This window comes from Colias croceus, chromosome 7 (genome assembly GCF_905220415.1).
Source record: "Colias croceus chromosome 7, ilColCroc2.1".
Classification (NCBI taxonomy): domain Eukaryota; kingdom Metazoa; phylum Arthropoda; class Insecta; order Lepidoptera; family Pieridae; genus Colias; species Colias croceus.
Window position 1 is genome coordinate 6,275,620 of NC_059543.1, and position 20,431 is coordinate 6,296,050.

The 20,431-nt window shown below is 33.4% G+C and overlaps 1 protein-coding gene across 3 annotated transcripts; it reads right to left on the reverse strand.

Annotated features, from left to right (window-relative positions):
- Window positions 1–574: 574 nt before the first annotated feature.
- Window positions 575–16,140, reverse strand: LOC123693306 (set1/Ash2 histone methyltransferase complex subunit ASH2). Of its 3 annotated transcripts, XM_045638333.1 has the most exons (10): window positions 15,823–16,140; window positions 15,553–15,731; window positions 15,175–15,322; window positions 14,748–14,944; window positions 4,824–5,035; window positions 4,419–4,596; window positions 3,517–3,673; window positions 2,662–2,785; window positions 1,455–1,709; window positions 575–1,074 (listed from the first exon to the last, which is right to left on the reverse strand). In XM_045638333.1, the coding sequence occupies exons 1-10, from the start codon at window positions 15,954–15,956 to the stop codon at window positions 970–972; spliced, it is 1,689 nt and encodes a 562-aa protein (XP_045494289.1). In that variant the 5' UTR covers window positions 15,957–16,140; the 3' UTR covers window positions 575–969. The 3 variants fall into 3 exon arrangements, with proteins under 3 accessions (XP_045494289.1, XP_045494290.1, XP_045494291.1); XM_045638334.1 differs by lacking the exons at window positions 14,748–14,944; window positions 15,175–15,322; window positions 15,553–15,731; window positions 15,823–16,140 and adding an exon at window positions 8,892–8,988; XM_045638335.1 differs by lacking the exons at window positions 14,748–14,944; window positions 15,175–15,322; window positions 15,553–15,731; window positions 15,823–16,140 and adding an exon at window positions 8,593–8,809.
- Window positions 16,141–20,431: the final 4,291 nt, after the last annotated feature.

Below are 20,431 nucleotides of genomic sequence, written 5' to 3' on the forward strand. Positions count from 1 at the left end.
CTTACTGTTACTTACTATTATTGTTTATTGTAAGGTTGAACATTTTTAATACATTTTCCCTTTTTTAATTGATGTTTTTTATTTGGTAGTATTTCTACAGCAAAGTAAGACCTGACATTACATTATCCATTTAGTTATTTAGTGTTACCTATAGTAAAAATGTAATGTTTTCAAAAGTAAAAAACTGTTTGAGTACTAATATTTAAATTGCAAAATGTTTTATGTCATGCCAATAATAGCAATATGATATTTTCATATGCCATCCCAATAATAGCAATATGATAATAATTCTGAATTCAATAGGCCCTATGTCACCTTATCTCTTGATAGCAGTAAGATCCTTATTTTTTTTTCTTCGTATTTTTCAAGGATAAAAAGTATCCCATTTTATGCCCAGGATAATAAGGTATAATTATACCAAGTTTCATCGAAATCGAACCGTTAGTTTTCACGTGATGCCTGAACATACAGACAGACAGACAAAATTTTTTTAATCACATATTTGGGTTTGCTATCGATCCAGTAACACCCCCTGCTATTTATTTTTTCTATATTTTCAATGTACAGAATTGACCCTTCTTCAGATTTATTATATTATGTATAATAATAAAATATAGATGTTAGCCTCAAACCATGGGCAAAACATTTAATAAAAAAACATGGAACAAACTTTTTCTTTGGTTTGGACCACTATTTTTGTACGGCACTGTGCGTTTTCTTATTATTTTTAATGCATCTCTCGGTGGTAAGAATTTTATAATCTATTACAGGGATTGAGTAATCAGTTTTCATTCATTTCTAAAAAAAGCTTAATTTTGAGTTGACACGTTGTAGCAATAGTAATGCGATATTATCTTCAATTTGTGTCAATTCCATCGCTATATTATGATCATGTCCTTACTCTTTACATTCACATGCGCAAACCTCACTGCACAAAGTCTTATACACCGTTCAACGGTGTTAGTTATATCAGAGATTAAAACTATCCAATCGCAGCTTCCCATCGTTCTCGGTCAAGTACAATAAGTCAGCCATTGTCTGCTCGCATATAGCCTCTTCCGCTTTCTCCGACATCTAAAAGGAATATTTGTTTGTTAATTTTGATTGGATGTAGTATATAATATATCTTATTAAAAAAATACAGGGAATTTGAAAATCATTCACTGGTTTGTTAGGTCTGTATCACACTGTATCTTCTAATTCTTGTATAGATTTACATATATTATTAAGAATAATTTTGTTTTCGTGGTTTGTGTAACCAAAATTTTTTTTTTTTTTTGCAGTAGGAAGGAAGGAGTAAATAACTTTTTTTAACATTTTACAGACTTGGCATTCATCTAAATTCATTCATACGAGTTAATTCGCTTAACTTCTAAAAAACTAAACATCTCCACAAGCTTTCATATCTCTATATCTCAACATATCACTAATTGAAACTCAATACATCAACTCACCGGCCGAAAAGCATGTTTGGTGTTCGGTGTGAACTTAAAATTGGGTCCAAAATTGACGCTGACTGTGCAATTCTTGTGCAACGAAACGGACGGATAGTAGCATCCTTGATACACATCAGTGAACGCTTCGCCTTGACACTCGCCGTTCTTGAAGAAGTAAATCTTACTGCCTGCTAGCGGCTTCAGATTGTTGAGAGATTCCTGGATGTTGTCCTTGTCTTCGTAGTACAGGTGGCTCTTGAACTTGACAAGCGGCTGCAAGTAAAATATTTATTTGAAAGATATAAAATATGTAATTGGAAGTGATCAATAAAAATAATGAGATAATAAGAGGAACATGTTGAATAAGCTGTTTAAATACCGTTTTATCAAGATTTCCCGAATATAAAATTCCTCTTAAATACTGTAGACTTGTAGAGGGAAGATTATTATGATATACTAGCTTTCCACCCGCAGCTTCGCCCGCGCAGTCAAAGAAAACCCCGCATAGTTCCCGTTCCCGTGGGATTGCCGGGATAAAACCTATCCTATTTCCCGGGGTAAAAAGTAGCCTATGTCCTTTCTCGGGTATCAAAATATCTCTATACCAAATTTCATGCAAATTGCTTCAGTAGTTAAGGCGTGATTGAGTAACAGACAGACAGACAGACAGAGTTACTTTCGCATTTATAATATTAGTATGGATTACATTAGAACATATTAATACTTAGTCAAGTTTATTAGACAGATTTCACTGACCGACTGACTGTCTAATAATTGACCCTAACAATCGATACAATAACAAGTGATAACTGCGTTAAAAACAACCGACTTCAAACTTGCACTTGCAAAATTTACAAATACCTACAGACAAAAATGCTCATAAAATAAAAACTACTGGGCCTATCCGAATAAAATTTTTATGGGACCAATTCGACACCATCCCGCATCGAATAAAAAAAGAATCACGTAAATCGGTTCAGAAACCTCGGAGTAATCGGTGTACATACATAAAAAAAAAAATATATACCGGCCGAATTGATAACCTCCTCCTTTTTTTTGAAGTCGGTTAAAAAAGACGGTGTAATTTTAACAGTCGTTTCGATTCCCGTTTTTGGAAAGCGAAATTTCAGTAATCTTTGAATGCAGGTTTTTGCTCTTCAAAAATAATTTTTTATCTACAGTACTTTTTCCACAGTAGTAGTGTAAAGTTAGTACAAGTACTTACGCGATCCTTATAAGTGTTTGGTGTGTACTTGGTAGTGGGGCTATTTGGCAAAATGATGAGGAAACCCAACGTGTCTCCCTCGCCGTAACCCGGACTGTAGTGCTTACCGCGAGATTCGTGAAACCTATGAAAACAATAGAATAAGCATATAAAAAGAAAAATGACTTACAGACTGACTGACGAAACGAAACTGAAATATTGTTACGCACCCAGAAAATATTTTTGAAATTTCGTCTGCATGCAACCAACATACAACATTTTTGTTATGTCCACTTTGTTTCATGCAATCGTCACGCTACAATAGTAAAATGAAGCCGCGCGGGGTGGACGTTAAACGCGTGCGGCTGAAGCGACGTTGCCGCTCCGTGGACACCATTTCGATTGTTCCTATTCAAGATGCGTGAATTGAAAAAAGTGTGCGCATGACGTGCGTATTATGAGTGCAATAAGGTCATACTGTCACTAGTCATATAACCTGATACTCCTGCAATTTCGTCAGGAGTATCAATTTTCTACCTATATTTGCAAAGATGTAATTTGAATTTCCTTTCGTCAGATTTCATACTGCTTTTATTAAGCTACAGTTAATCAGCAAATCGATCTATTCGACCTAATGATATTAAAACGTTAAAAGTAGAAAGGTAGGTAAGCAGGCGGCACATTGAAATATCTTCTTTTTTCCAGAACTAACTTCAGTTGTCTCTATATCACTCACTCAATGAACGGTGTGCGTTAGTGTGCTGTTGTTGAACATCTAATGTTGTGTCGGGAAACTATCTCCAGCTCTTTCTCACAATATCAATGTGTTCAACCTGTACCCAGTACCCACCCACCACTAGCGCTGAGCACACGCACCTGGTGCCCTTCCTGCTGCGCCACGAGTAGCCGAACTTGTCGTAGCCGAGCGGCGCCTGCAGGTTGGCGTACCGGCGGCCCCAGCCCACGCGGCTCGCGGCGCCCTCCGGCATCTCCTCCACGCTCGCCTCCCAGTACCACGCGCCGCGGGACACGCCTGCTCGCACAAATATATACATGTAAACTGATACGTACTGTCCGTATCTGTTCTAGCCCTGGTGATTCAAATGATTAAAGATATAAAGTATAGTCGACGCGTCCCTCAAAGGCCGGCAAAACAATCACAAGGTTACCTAACGTTGCAATTGCTATGGGCGGCGGTGATCACCTTCATCAGCTGTACACCGCCCGCTCCTTTGACGGTTTTAGTATTAACAAAAAAAAATATTAAACAGATACGAACAAAACAACACTCTTAATGACTGCTGATGTAAAAAAACTGACAGACTGTGAAAAAACTCTTAATGCTGCTGTTGTTTACAAACGGTAAACAGAATACGTACAGTTAATCACGTTAAATGGACCAAATTCGAAATTTATAGCAAAACTTGCTGTCCCGGCAAACGTTGTTCTACCTTACTCTTTTCACTTAGGAGTTAGGGGTATTAAATATAGATGTTGGCTGATTCTCAGACCTACCCGATATACGCACAGAAAATTTCATGAGAATCGGTCCAGCCGTTTTGGAAAAATGTGGTAGCTAACATTATGACACATTATGAGGAATATTATACATTAGATGATGATGATATTATCAATTAGAAGACACCGTGAAATTCGCTAAATAACCGGTTGCTTGTTGATATTTTGTCATTAATCATCATTAATAGAAACTTTAAAATACATTCTTTATCTGAATTGAAACAGTTAATAAACTGATTAATAAGACGAACAATCCTCACCATGAGTCGCCCGCACCATGCAATATCCCTTCTCGCCAGTGACAGCTAGCCTGTCTTCAGCGATCTTCAGTTGAGGCGCTCGATCGTGCAACGCTAACAACACGACCCCAGGACATAGGGAACGGTACAACCAGCCCGGTATCGGCTTGCCACTCCATTCATTGCTTTCGTCAAATTCCTGAAAGATGTGACGAAATTTCAATGAAGGTACTCTGGTGGTGGAATGCTTCAAGAATAGCTAAATAAAACATTGAAGCGACGGTATTTTTGTTTCCAACAATCTACTCGCTTGCCCCATCTCCACCCCGTCTTGGCCATTATTTAACATTTATTATGCTAGTCTATTACAGACTTAAAATATTAAAGTCATGCCGATTTTGATTTATCATCTACTACTTTATTTACCTGTCTAAACGGCGCGTGCGGGTCTGGCTCAGCCAGTATGTACCTATACCCATCCTTGTTAAACGGATGCTCAGTGGGGTACCCATGCGAGGGTAGTTTGAGCGAGCTGAGATCGCTCGACCTGCCCTTCTTGCCGACCGGCGCGCCCGTCTCCGCGCCCACCGCGGGCCGCCGCTTGCCTTGTCGGCCCTTTACATTGCCCGTTAGAGGAACTGCAAGTTAAAACATCATCATAATCAACCCATATACTAACTGCAGGGGCCTCCAATGAGAGAAATCTAAACTTTAATATCAATTATAAAATTCTAGAATTATTCTTTATTTTAGAATCTTTAGCTTCGTTCTCCTATAATTGAAATATGTATTTATATTTATATGGTATTTGGTACAGTAAAATTACAGAACATAAATTATTTCCCTATTTTAAATGATCAAAGGGAAATACTTCAGTATTCTGTGTATACCTATGTTCTAGATATAAAATTTTCTAAGTAATAAGTAATTTAAACTCTGGGTTAGCTTCATCGTATAAAACATACTAGACGTAGAATGACTCGCGTGCACACGTTATCGCGTGACAACATGACGTATTTCCATTCCCCATTTCATCCGCATCAAGTTTTGTTTTCGGGACAAAATGTAGCATACGCCCTTTCCCAAGGTCAAGTTTATCTTTGTTCTGAATTTCAAATTATTCCAGTGTATTAGGCGAAACAATATTGAACAATCTAACATGCAGTTACTTTCTATATAAGAAAGAGAACACATCATAAGTGTGAGTAAGATAAATATTATCTACATTATTGTACGGTTTGTACGTGAACGTGGGTAATTTTTAAAACAGTCTCTCATTGCGTCCATCCGTTTTCCAAAAACATAACATTTTGGAAAAAAAAAATATGCTATTTATCCACCATCAAGAAAATGGATAGCTATAAGGATCATAAAACATTTCATATATGTGTTATATATCTATATATTATATGCAAATAAATTTTAACACTTAGTATTAAGGAAAGTAAAGTTAAGGATAAGTACGTAGGAAAAAATGGTCCAAGTGACATTTCTTACAAAAGAGCCCCCGCAGAGGTCAAAGGGAAGATTAATTTGGTTGTCTTTGTGCTTATGCGAAGTCGAGGGCATCAGATAGCTGTATAATTCACGTCAATAGTGAATACGTAAACCCGTTGTACAACTTGTTAACGAGCAAACTCTGACTTATTTAATATCTTATAGCCATCCATAACATCTGCGCACTGGTTTAAAGTTTACCTATCAGTGAAATAAATTATTCATATCAACTAGGCCAGAGCTTTAGATGAGAGAAAATACACGTACCTATACTGAGACTTTAATTTAAGTAACATAATATTTTTATTGATTATAAATTGAATTTAAAATCGTCTATCTATAATATGAAGAGTAAAAAACTACTTAGCATCCTTTTCGTGGAAAATTAGCTTTGGGGACTTTCTAATTATTTCAGAAGGTATCGCCTAAAACCTAAGCTATTTAACGTTTACCTACTAGCATAATAATATAATTTCTACTTTAAAATGATAACATTAATAGTTACGGTGTTACAGTTTCGTCTTTGTTACGCACGCATGCGCTGCGACTCGCGACTCGACAGTCGACACTGCAGTGTTTTATTGAAACACCCATTATTAATAATACTGTTTTATAAACAGATTACAAGCTTATTACACTCCAAATAACTATATCTTAGTTAAAAAAATCCTGTTTATCAAGCTCATACAAAATCTTTTATTATAGAAACTAATGCGATGGCATTTTCTTTTTCATTTTGCTATGATTTGCGGTCATCGCTTTACTTGGAAACCCGAGCCTAATAGGCTATATTAAGACACAGATCATACCAGTTAAATCGATACGAATACGAGAAGTTTTAGACCAATCAGACTCAGTTACACAATGCGCACTAGAAAAATGATTAATATGCGAACAGAAAATAAGAAAAATATGCTTTTAAAAGTACGTTTCAAGATTATATGCCTTTTAATAATTCACATTAAAACGTTAGAGAAAATTTTAAAAATACTAATGTTTTGTTTTCAAATGTAGTTAAATTCCAATATTAATACGAAAATCACTAACTAGCCTCTACAAATAGCAAGAGCCACAGTTATTAAAATCATTAATAATTAATATAAATGGAGTGATTAAGCCTAACCGTGTAACATGTAGAGTTAAAATAGCGAACTAATATAAATATATAATACCTTGGGTACTTTAATCCTTAAATTAAAAACATATATTGTCAGTTTGCCATTGGAAATCGCGAGTATATCACATAGAGGTAGGTACCTTAATTGCTATTTGGTTTGTGAAGCTCTATATCAATACACATCACTAATTTAAATTAAATCATAACCATGAAATATTTCTTTACTAGTCCTAGGAGTTAGTCACCTAGTTTTAGACTTTTAGCGAAAGTGGGTAATTACGTCACCGTCGCATGAAATTGTCTTTGTATTTTTTCTAGATTTTTACGAACTACAGCTAACTGTTTACTTCTTGATATTGTGTGTGATTAAAATTGATATAAAAGATATTATTTGATATTCGTTAGTATTTAACATTAATTAGTCAAGCTAATCGGATCTTAGATCACATAATACAGGCAACGTCGACAATGCAACGAAGAAAATAATTTCTCATAAAATAAACATTCAATGGTACGAAAAAAATATTAATTTAATATTTAATCAAAAAAGGCAAATCAAGCTTAATTTACTCACACGCTATATTAATAAAACTACGATATCAGAAAAAGTAGGTCACAAATAAAAATTACAAAAACAAAAATACAAAAAAAATACAAAAATCTTTATTATTACATAAACATTTGGTAGATAATACAATGCACTAATCTCCACACTAGGATTCCCTGTGTTGTGGAGAATAGTCTCTTCCAGCTTACGTCTATTTACACAGTTTATACAGAGGTAAATTCTTAACTACGAAAATACATACAATATGCTAGTTGAATAAATTTCTGCGAGTGAATGAGATAGGATGAATGTCTTGAGTGAGTTTGTGGAATTATTTTAATGGTCTGAGGAAGTTTTCCGTGTGTTCGTAGTCCAAACCACAAAGGAAATTTTTTACATGTTTTTTGCATTGCCTCTTGGTCAGGGGTAGGAGGTTAGTTGCTAAATTTAGTTTTTCGTAAATAAAAGGACCCATGTATAGATATGATTTTTTGCCAAAATTTAGTTTAGTTTTAGGTCTATTCCATTTTCTGCATCTTTGGGAACGAGAAGTGACATACATATTTGATGGTGCAGTTTTGTGAAACCGAAGAGCGACCGCCATAATGTAAAGTTGTCGCACTCGCATACAACCGGTCTCCTGGTAGAGGATATCAGTTGGGTAGCGACGAGGTAGTAATTATTCTCGTTTAATCTACATTTATATTATATCTCAACGAAAACATAATATCAACTAGACTTCTGGTTAACAATTACCTTTATTTGAATAAACATAATAAAATGCTAATTAAGTCAGCGCTACAGAAAACATGTTACGCAACGATTGTTATCTTCAGTGTTCTACTCAAATTGTGGATGACCTATAAGTTAAGTTTGTAATCGTCGTAAACGAATATAACATTACCCTATAAATACGTCCATAATAATAAACTCCGAAGTTGTTTGTTTTAGCAGTAACATATTGTTTTGAAGCTGTTAACTAAAGCGCACATATATATAACTTAAAAGCGTGTAAATAATCATAAAACACTTACTATCCATGTCGAACGGGAACAGTAATCACATTAATTCGACGACCGACTACGAAACAGTGATAAGATAACGAACTAGTAACTGCCCTAAACATACACAAAGATACATATCACATTTACAATAATGCAAATTAAATGAACTCGAATACTTTCAATAGCTTTTCCATGCCACTGTGATAAAAACCTACATTATAATAAGAGCATGCAAAGTAAACATCCGTTCAAGGCCATTCACGTACGTACATCTTATTACGTCTGGTGTAAAAATTTTAATGGTTTTATTTTACAAAAATATAACTCACCAGCCATAAAGTTCAAGGTTTAATATGGAAATAATAAGGTGGAATCGATGGAGATATCGTCGTTGGACGCGACGCCGCGTATGTGAGCGTTTAAAGTGGGAGTAGAACCACACTCGCAACGTAGCGTATACGTGTCGCGCCTGTGTGTATCGTCCGTGTTTACAAACACCACCGCAGTGCATACAGAACAATGTCATTATTCAATACTTGGTCTAGAATTTTATGCGACATGTTCGCGTAACTTATGAACTATTATTTGCTACCACGTCGTTCTTGTGACCAACGTTAGCGCCCTAATATCGTTTATATTACGTCCTATACACAAAACCTGTTGTGGTCGTATTATAGATTTTTGTCATCAAATCAACTGACAATATTAATTAGTCTTATGATGCTCCAATAAGAAAATATATTATTCGTATCTAGTGTTACTGATAAAGCACAATAATAATTAATCTTATGGTCTAGAATCTTGACTCTATATCCGTTATTAGCCCTGACTTCTAAACCATCATAATGCTGATAATTCATTTCACAAGATTTAAGGCAAACGTCATACGGTTAAATATTTATCCATGAAAATATATACTTCTGAAAAACCCAAGAAATAACTTCAGAGTTTAAATACAGTGCGAATATAAGTATTCAAAGCTGAGCCGGGATAAACTCTCGAATCCCCACTACTTACTGACAGATTCTATACAAATAGGGTCAGTTTTATGGATCTTTATGTATATATGCGATATGTACCGAAAATCAGAAAGATAAAAAATAAATCATCTTTGTATATAATCTCTTTGTTGTCAGAAGAATGGTGCAATGTTTATTATGATAACAAATAAAAAATACTTGCTCAGAAATACTTGTTCCGAATTCGTGCTTCGTGATAATATGATTGAATAACTTGTTTTGATCTTTTTTTGTATGATTAGGTACCTAGTATATTTTTATATTGTGTCAAAATATAAACTTAGACCATACTTTTTTATGGAAAAACGAGCTATTGCTCATACCTACTAGTAGTACTACTACCATGGACGATTCGTCCATGCTACTACTTATTATATAGCATAACATATTTAAAATCTGCTAAAACATATACCTACGATCAACTGTTATTATTTATTCGTTCTTTTAGAAATTAAAGACTTTTTAACGGATTTTAAACGCGATTTATTCATTAGGTATATTATTTTCCCGACGTTTCGAACACTTTACAGAGAGCGTGGTCACGGAGAGACTGAGATGTTATACGTCTTGACGGTCATTCAAAAATGCCAACATCCGGAAAAATACTGCACATATCAACTACGGAGGAAGGTGAAGGTAGTTTACAAATAGCAATTTTTGAATGACCGTCAAGACGTATAACATCTCACTTCTCAGTCTCCCCGTGACCACGCTCGTTGTAAAGTGTTCGAAACGTCGGGAAAATAATATCTATACATATAATAAATCTGTAGAAGGGTCAATTCTGTACATTGAAAATATTGAAAAAATAAATAGCAGGGGGTGTTACTGGATCGATACCAAACCCAAATATATGTTTAAAAAATTTTTTGTCTGTCTGTCTGTCTGTCTGTCTGTCTGTCTGCATCACGTGAAAACTAACGGTTCGATTTCGATTAAACTTGGTATAATTATACCTTATTATCCTGGGCGTATAATAGGATACTTTTTAAATAAAATACGTAGAAAAAAATTAATCTTTTCAGTTTTATCCATAGACGTTGTTCTGTAGAACCGCGAACACACGTTGCGTATTATTATAGGCCTAGCCGTATTTGGGTCCAATATATATTTATAAGATATCATTGTCAGAGTTACTCAAAATGAAGAAATAAACCATCCACGCGAAGACCGACATCCGCGCGGACGGAGTCGCGGGCGGAAGCTAGTAATGAATAATCGCGTACTTAGTTGTAGTTGTATTAATGTAAAGAGGCAAGTTCTATAAAAAATCCTTATCATTTTTTAATTAGAATTACCGTTGTATTAAAGTTAGTTCGCTAAATATTTTTCGATTTTTTTTAAGTTTAGTACATTTTACGCAAAATTTTGAAAAAAGTGCGACGTTTCTTCGGCGCAGCTAAAGTTAAATTCAGCTCTGAATGAATGGTCTCATGGGGTCGGTCGATTCGCATACGAAGAATAGAAAGTTCAACAAAATGGAGTAGGTAAGATATATAATATATACATAATCTACTAGCGGTCCGCCCCGGCTTCGCCCGTGGTACATATTTACGTTTTCTCTACATAAGAACCATCCTCGTACTTCAAGGAATATAATAAAAAAAGAATTATCGAAATCGGTTCAGCCGTTCTCAAGTTATGCGCTTACCAACACATTTTGGGATTCATTTTTATATAATATAAGAAAGAAGATTGTTTATGCCATTTGATCAAATTAGGTAGCAGGAATGCAATCTCTCAATCCTACAAATACAGGGTGTCTCAAAAGAAAGTTTATATTTTGTGGATGAATAAAAAAAAAAGTAAGCGGTGTATTGAAAAAATGTTTATTAATTATTAAAGTGCATATTATGGGAATTTATTTCTTAAAAATAATATCGTCCAAATGCAGTCCATTGCGTTCACGGCACTCATTTCACACCTCTCTTAGCTATCTGGATTCCATAACAAAAGCGAAAGTATGAGATCAGATTAGTATAAGATCAGATCGTCTCATGTGTGAAAATTGTCCTTATATTTCTATTAATTTTTAAGAAGCGGAGATATGCCAAATAACATTTTTCCACCTAGATGTCTTGCTTGTTTAAAATATCACATCAAACAAAACAAAAAAGGGTTTATTACATATTTGAATCAAATACCACAAAGTACATTGTTTAGAAGTGTTGAATCAATAGCAGGTAGTGTTTCCTAACAACCTGCTTTCTTTTTCAACGGGAATGCATAGGTATTTAATATAATAATTATGTGAAAAACTGACAAAATACAAATTTGTTTGATTATCTCTTTTAAAACAATAAAAAAGAGCACTCATTGCATGCATTCGAGATATTATACAAATTTACAAATTAAAATGTAATTACAATACTTCACAATAATTGCCCACATTGATGATGTTTTTAAGGGGAGGCTCCCTAAATTGTATGTGACTTTGCATTAATATTCTGAAACAGTCACACTGCACACATACAATCAAAATGGAACTTTAGTAGGTATAATATGATTTATTGGTCTTTTTCTTTCCATGTACAACATAATTGTAACATTTTCGTTCAATTCATTTTTTATTCAAAAATTATGCCTTTTTTAAGGATTACTACATTTTTTTAAAGATTTACTTGGACTTTGTCTAAAATAAATGTTAACAGTAAGAAAATATACTTTACTATCCAAACCCAAGATATTTTTTCTATAGATCAATTATTACTTTAGTTATAACTTATAAACGAAATAAGAATTGAGACTTACGAGATTTAGTTTTAAGCTCGAACGCGATCAAAGAGCGCACGCGATATTCAACTTTATTACGGCTGTGTTAGCGTCTAGCACCGTAGGGGTCTAACCGGTCTCTCAGTGCCAGAAATTATCTAAGGGAGCCTACTCAAAATATACACAAAAACATTCCAAGCTTTAATCTTCCACACTCATCTTCATCCTGATAAAACTAGAAAATCCGTGACTATTATTATAGTAAGTACAGTGGCATCCATTTATAATGACATTGAAGGGCAATATCAAACACGTCACAATAAATGGACGTCATACAAAGCATTTTGTAGAAAATAAACAATCTACTGTTTTTGTTAGTAATATATATAAATCTCGTGTCACAATGTTTGTCCTCAATGGACTCCTAAACCACTTAACCGATTATAATAAAATTCGCACACCATGTGCAGTTCGATCCAAGTTGAGAGATAGGATAGTTTAAATTTCAAATCGTTTTAGAGAAAGCGGGCGAAGCCAGTGTATTTAATACAGAGAAACTCACTATAAACGAATGTCACTATAAACAAAGTCATTTTATCCTACTTTTATTAAGAATTTTAAACTTTGCTGTGTAATACGTCATATTAAGTGGTTGGTCAATATAACCGGATCCATAATAAAAGGATTCTACCACAGAACAGTAAGAACATAATAGAAGTGCGATGTGGGCGTGGCCCACGTGTCACTAGTAAGGTAAGATCACCTAACTCGCTCTCAGTTGTGCGCAGAAAAATATTCGAGTCGGTTGTCAACTGTCAAACCTTATTTCCATATTTATTCATTATTTAGAGCGTGTTGTTCGGTATTAGAGTGGAAAAATGATAGCAGACGAAATAATATCAGCAATCAAGGCATTTCATACCATCGGTAAGTCTTATTTTAATTTATTTTAAATATATTTTATGTTACAACTTCGCTTGTCGTAATTTGTCAAAAATTTATAAAAATATTAAGTCAAAATGAACCTTAATCCATAAGAAATAAGTACTAATATAGATTGAACAGCAAACAAGACTTTCTGGAATATTATTGAAATAAACAAACGAATGTCGGATTAGTGATGCATGTGGCGCATATCGACAGTATCGATACTTTAGAAAAGACAAACTTTTTAAATATTAAATTTTATTCTATTTTCCCTTAGCTTTCATTTGTCCTATTTATTTATAGATTTTCGAAAGAGCCCAATTTAAAAGAGAAATGGATAATAAATGCAACGTGACGAGTTAACTGGATGCCGAACAGCAATAAGCAGTCTAACAAAGGCCACCGATACATCAAACCTACGGCAGTTCCAAGATTTAAAATAATGCATATTTTCTGTTTGTTTTGTAAATATAGATTTATACTATTCTATTCCGTTTTTTATTTAAATATAATAATATGAAAAGACGTACTTAGTAGTAATAAACATACTCCAAAATGTGACACATTATCCTATACTCATATAATAGAAAGAAAAAAAAAATGCACAAAAATATATTTATTTGTGAATTATCGATAACAAGGCTGACATCCCTTAGAGCATAGCATCAGGTTAATGTCAAGTTAATGTCATTAATTTAGAGTGACACAAATTTCAACCTTATCTTTATGTGTAGAGGTTCAAAGTTATATGTATTGAAAACCAACGCCATCTGTTGTGGAATAGCTGAATGTTTTCGAATTTGGAATTTCTGAGCAAAGAGAAACAAAACAGCTAATATACCTAGAGATGTTATACTAAAATAAACCGTAACTTGGTTCGTTAGGGTACATATTGAAATGCTGAATTTATAACCTAAGTCAGTTTTTACTCAAATTAAGCTGTCCAATCAAAGGCATAGTTTACTTGTAGTGTACTGTTTAACTATCGGTTTAAATGTGTGGGTTTGGCGACACTGGTTTTCATACTAATGATGACATTATAGCACTTCTATTATGTTCTTACTGTTCTGTGGATTCTACATTGAGATATACATATGGAGTCGACACCGCCTACAACACTTATGTTCCGCTCACCATAAGCCATATGGCTTAACTGCACTCAGTTGCTTGCTCGCTCATTAGCGCGAACGTCACGCTCATTTTTTATTTGTTTTAAACTGAAACGCATCAAATATGCCTTCGTGTGTGTTACGATATTGCACAAATAATACAAATTATACGGAAAATTGCAAAGGAATAACTTTTCATCGGTACGTACCTAACTAGATAATTATTTTTAAAACTTAGAGCAAAAAAATGCGCCCCGCGCCGCCGCGCTTGGCGCACAGATTTTGTTCGTGGTGTCTCCTCCATACATAGTAATATTATCTCAATGGGATTCTACTGTATTGCCTTGTGAGATATGGTCACACAATGTATTATTAAATCTACCAAAACAATTTGAAAAATTTATATCGATGTACTTACCTGTAGCTATTCCCATGTCAGTCACCTTTAACTGGCCCTGCTTTATCATAGCTTCATAATTGGGTTTAATATTTGTTAGTTGCAGGTTAAATAATCCAAACATGGGGCCTTGGTGTGCGTCCTCTTCATAGGTAAATGTCACTTGTATGTCTTTTATTAGCGCCCTCTGCACTGTTGCATACCAGGATTGCGTAACTCTAAAAACAAGCTCACATTAAAAACTAAATTCTTGAAATCTCATAATAAAACTAGTATTATTACCAAATCACAAAAAATTAAGAACTTCAAAACTAAGCTTCAAAATATCATGTCCCAAAACTGCAAGACAGATTTTAAAAATAGAATGTGATATAGATTTTTTTTTAATCCATAGACAATAAAGAAGAATGAAAAATTCTTTTTATTTTATCAGTAAATAAAAACCTACCGTCTTGGCATAGTTGTCATAGCTTCCCAGTACTGATCAATGTATGGTATGATTTGTTTATCCTTACTAAACAGGGACTTATTGCTTCCCTCTTTAATGCTTTCTTGTCTTAAATTTGCAATTGCAGTCAGACACATTTGTGGAAAAGCTATAAAATAAAACATAATAAAATAATGATAAAGCTACAGGCTCATTTATAGAATTGTAAGCAGAATAATTCATCATGGTCCACTACTCAACGGAAAAATAATTTTGAACTTCAAGCCTTAGAGCATGATACCACATCATGAGTATCCTGCTGACTATAGAGTTATGATAGAGCCATTGTAATATTTTATCATCAAATAACTTTTAACTTTTAAAGTAACTTTTACTTACTAGCTTGGTTCTTTTTAAATGTTTCCAATCCTGTTGGTGAGCAATTTTTGCATATAAACAAATAATTTGACATAAATGGGACTAATTTCCCCAGTTGATATCCAATACAGGATTCATGAAACCACCTGTTGCAAGAGGCACAAAGAAGTTCCACTATATTCAAGTTTCGATCTTTGCCGCTGAAAAGAGGTTACATTGTTATTAAAAAAGAAGAAACACAGGCAGCCAGGCTGAATAACTTTTTTTTTCTACTCTAAATGTAAAACATACCAGTAACAATTTCCTTGGGTATCAGCATTTTTGTGTTTGTTTTTGTCGAGATTTTCCCCCGCTTTTTGAGATTCTGTTTGGGAATTGTCCATGGCATCGTTAGATATTTGAACTCCTTCATTTACAGAAGCCATTACAGTAATGAATAACCGGGAGGGTTAATGGATTTAAATTAACCAATTAATATTTCATGTCAAATTCTACGAACAATAGCTATAAGATTACAGCTGAATTACTGTGATCGGTAAGCGTAATTTATATTTATTTTTATACGGATACGGTAGATCAATCGTCAAGTTGATACTTCTTGATACAATACTGAATACTTCAAACTCAAAAGACATAATCATACGTCACCACATGACAAATGACAAACAAAGTTGTGTCAAACAGAAAACCGTGGACGGATCCCGGGTAGCTTGCAAACATTCGTTTATTATAACATACGATTATAATAAGAAAAAAAAAGGTTGCGTGGTTCCTCGTGTTTCATAAAAAAGCAGCAAATAGATCTAACCTTAGATTACAAAATAAAAGACAGATGGAGCGTTGCCGAACTAAACCGAATAATTTATCGTCATTTTCAATAAAGCTATGTGTGCTGTCATTCCGCCGCTGCACTGTACGTACACGGTGCTTCTGTGTGCGTGCAATGTTGCCAGATATTGAAAAATTTCCCAAATTTTTCCCAGACTACGCAAAAAAGAGGGTTATGTTTTTCGAGTTTATGGATGTATGTATAATATTTCTTTGACACGCCCTGCAGTATAAACCGTTGGACCGATTTTGAGTTCTGAGGTTTCATTGCAATGATCTGAATGTTAGTGGCGGTAGTGACGTAGGCTATATACATAAATGAGAAGTCAAGTTTTAATTTTTATTTAAATTCTTTTATTACATAAAGTACCTGCCTACTAAAGTTATATATGGACAAAAAAGTTGTATTCAATTTTTTATTAAATAAATTACATAAAAAAAGTTTCAATATTAACTATAATAATTATATTATTTTTTATTTTTCATAATATATGAATACGAATAGCGGTAGTTTTTAGTCGAGAATACGGGACACTTTATTTTCATCATATCCATCATGGAGTTCACATAAATTAAATCGCTAGCGAAAACGACTATGACAAACGACTATGATATTTATAAAAGTAACAAAATAATGTATTATGCTTATTAAAATAATCTAATAATTATCATGAACCTTTAGTGCACTATACAAATAATCACATTCACGATCGAAAAATCCAACAGCATTACCCTGAAGATCCTTTAACCATTTTACCGTTTTACCAATAAAAATGGCAAATTCATTTTCAAAATACTGGCAACATACGTTGAAGTTTTGTATTCCTTCATATCTGTAAAATTATTATTCGTATTAAAGAAATAAATCAGCCAAATAATCTACAGAAAACCTGTGAAACGATGTTTTATCTTTTTTTTTGTTTTCGGGAACAAATTTTACAGCGTTTTATTATCACAAGACGGCATTTTTTTACTAAAATTGCAAACCCTTTTTGACGTATTGCATGACACTATATGCGCTATAGCACTGGTGCAGCGACGTATTTGTTTTTGATTTCGTATTTTCTTTGACAAGGGCGACGGGCGGTTGTCATGCTCCATCTGTACTTTATTTTGTAATCTAAGGATCTAACCAACCATGCTTTGCATATTTTTGAGCTTATAATAGATTTTTTTTTTAGTATCAGAATATTTAGTATGTAGTATGTACTTAGTATCAAGCTCTGACAAAAATTATTATAGAATCGCGCAAACATTATTGTGTTAAAATTTGAAACTTATAGGTAGTATTGCCTAGCAGCTTAGATCACTAAGTAATGGATGGAGTACGCTGGCAAATGTTCTAACTAAACTTTCTGCTGATTTTGGTGCGGGGAGGGTAACTCACACTATGAAACACAATCAAACATTCACAAAAATAATTTGTTTCACGAAAGTCGTACAAATTTACGACCTTTTAAGCGACGAGTTTATAAATTCAACTCTATCACTCAGTTCATAAAGATTAAATTTGTATTTAATTCCAAGATAGTCTCGTGGGGAGTGCAGTTCAATATCGCGTTCTAAATTCAACTTTATAATTTAGGTAATAAAGATTAAATTTGTATTTCTTTACAAGATAGTCTCGTAAGGAATGCGGTTCACTATCGCGTTTTAAATTCAACTTTATCTCTTAGTGCATAAAGATTAAATTTGTGTATTTTGTTTCCATGATAGTCTCGTGGGGCCGCATCAATGATCGAGTAAAATTGACTCGATTATTTGTCTTGATCATATCGCTAAACGATACATCGACGATTATTAGAAATTGCATTTAAATAGATATTTACGTAAAAAAAATAAAAAAATACTTACAAATGAAAGGTTATTCCATCTTTGTGTGATAAATATTTCGATGCCTCCTAAGTATACTGAGTCAACTAACAAATTTAGGTATTTTCATATTTTTATATAAACGAACATGATAAATCGTGTTCTTAACGTTCGTGTTAAAAAAAATTAAAAAAGTACAATAATTACCGAGATAATTTCACGTATACTAAATCAATTTCAACATCAGTTAAAATCGTACATTGTAAACTGATCTAAATAACATTGTACCAGTGTACGCGGGCGTGAGGGGGGACACAATAAACTTGTATCAATATACAAGTTTATATCGGCTCAGTAGACTATGAATGGCGGCAAGTAAGCACGCAATTTTAGGTAATAATTGTTCTTTAACATGTTAAATTAATAATATTAACAGAATGCAGTCAAACAGGGCGCGAAAATTTTAAAATTTTACACAGGAATCGATGATATTATGATGATTGATGACATGAATTAATGATATTATGGTTATTGTTTTTTATGGCATCAACAGGCAGCAAAGAGAGGCGCTAATGAAATTTCCAGCTGTGTTTTCAAGTTTATAGAAGACACGGTGGGTAATGGTGTGAAAGATTACCGGTTCAGGTCAGACAACTGTGGAGGCCAAAATAGAAACAGAATTGTATCCTTAATGTATTATAATATGTTAGCTATTTCGAAGTTTGTTATAGATATTAGTCATAGCTTTCTATTAGTGGGTCCAAATGAAGGCGACAGTATGCACGCTATAATTGAAAGACAGACGAAAGACAGCTACAGCTTTTAGTTTTGCCAAATCCGATGAAAAGCCATACAAAGTTATTAAAGTGTCTCAGGATTTAGTTAAAGACTTTAAATCAAAGCTATGACTTATATATAACTGGACAACTATCAATGATGGATCAAAAATGCATTGCAATAAAGTAACAGAAGAACTAGTTTAAGGCTGGTGGATTATCCATATAGGCTGTTTTGTAAAACGAGATACCAAGATGATGCTTACAAGTGGATAGATTGTGTAAAGATATCAAAAGAGAGTTAAATATTGACGTAGATAATATTTCTTTAGCTTATCAGATACCCATTCCTATTGACCAAAATAAGCACAAAGATTTGATCTTTGTAAGACACTGGTAATTCCTAAAGAGTATCATTTATTTTATAATAATTTGATTTCAACGAACTCTAATTCAGCTAACGACAGAGTATCTGACTTATGATTAATTAGATAGATGACTCTAATTTGTTAACAGTTTTTTTTAAGCACCAGAAATGCCTTAGACTGTTACGTTATTAATTTATTTCTCTTTGATGATGGAACATTGTGAATTTGTTAAATGTTGATTTGTTTTTACTTGTAGCTTTTAGAAAGGCTATTAAGTTATAATAATGAAATTCGTAATAAATTATAGCGAAAAAGAGGAATTTCATTTATTTTTTAATAAATTAATTGATTTAAACTAATTCTAATGGATCTAACGACTTATTTTTAATTTGTTAATCTTTTGAGCATTAGAAATGCCTGGATTATTACGTTATTAATTTCTATAATTTTCATTTTTGTTAAACGTAAGTTACCAATTGATATTTTTTTAATTGCGACTTGTTCACGTTGTAGCATTTAGTAAAGCTATTATGTTAAAAAGATATTCCTACTTAACTATGGCGAAAAATACATTGTGATTCTTTAATGAGTTGTTATTGGTTTCTTATTCATGTTCTTCTTCCTAGCTTTTATTAATCCCACACATCGAAAGGTATTACAAAAAAAAATCCTAAAAATAAACTTCAGTAAATTACATTGGTCCAGTATACGTTGAGGTTTCAAATGTTAACATTGCTGAATACTTTCCTAGTATAATGAGTCAAGTGACATAATTTCAGCATTTTATTATTTATTGAGATATAAAAACCCGAAAACAAACAAAAGTAAAATTAAATTAATAAAATGACAATCATTATTTCGTCTGATTTTGGTGTAAACGATAGATTTTGATGAACAACGTACATAAATATAACTGGTAGTTAAACCATTTCACTATTGAGTCCCGCCGGCGTATACCCAGCCATCTACAAAAAATGCAATTTAAAAACAAAAATCAGCAAAATCATTTTATACCAAAGGAAGAGCTTACAATTTTTATTAAAAAAACATTTACTTTGTTTCGAAGTAATTAGATTTCATTAAAATATAAATGATTTGCCTTCAAATCGCTCTCCT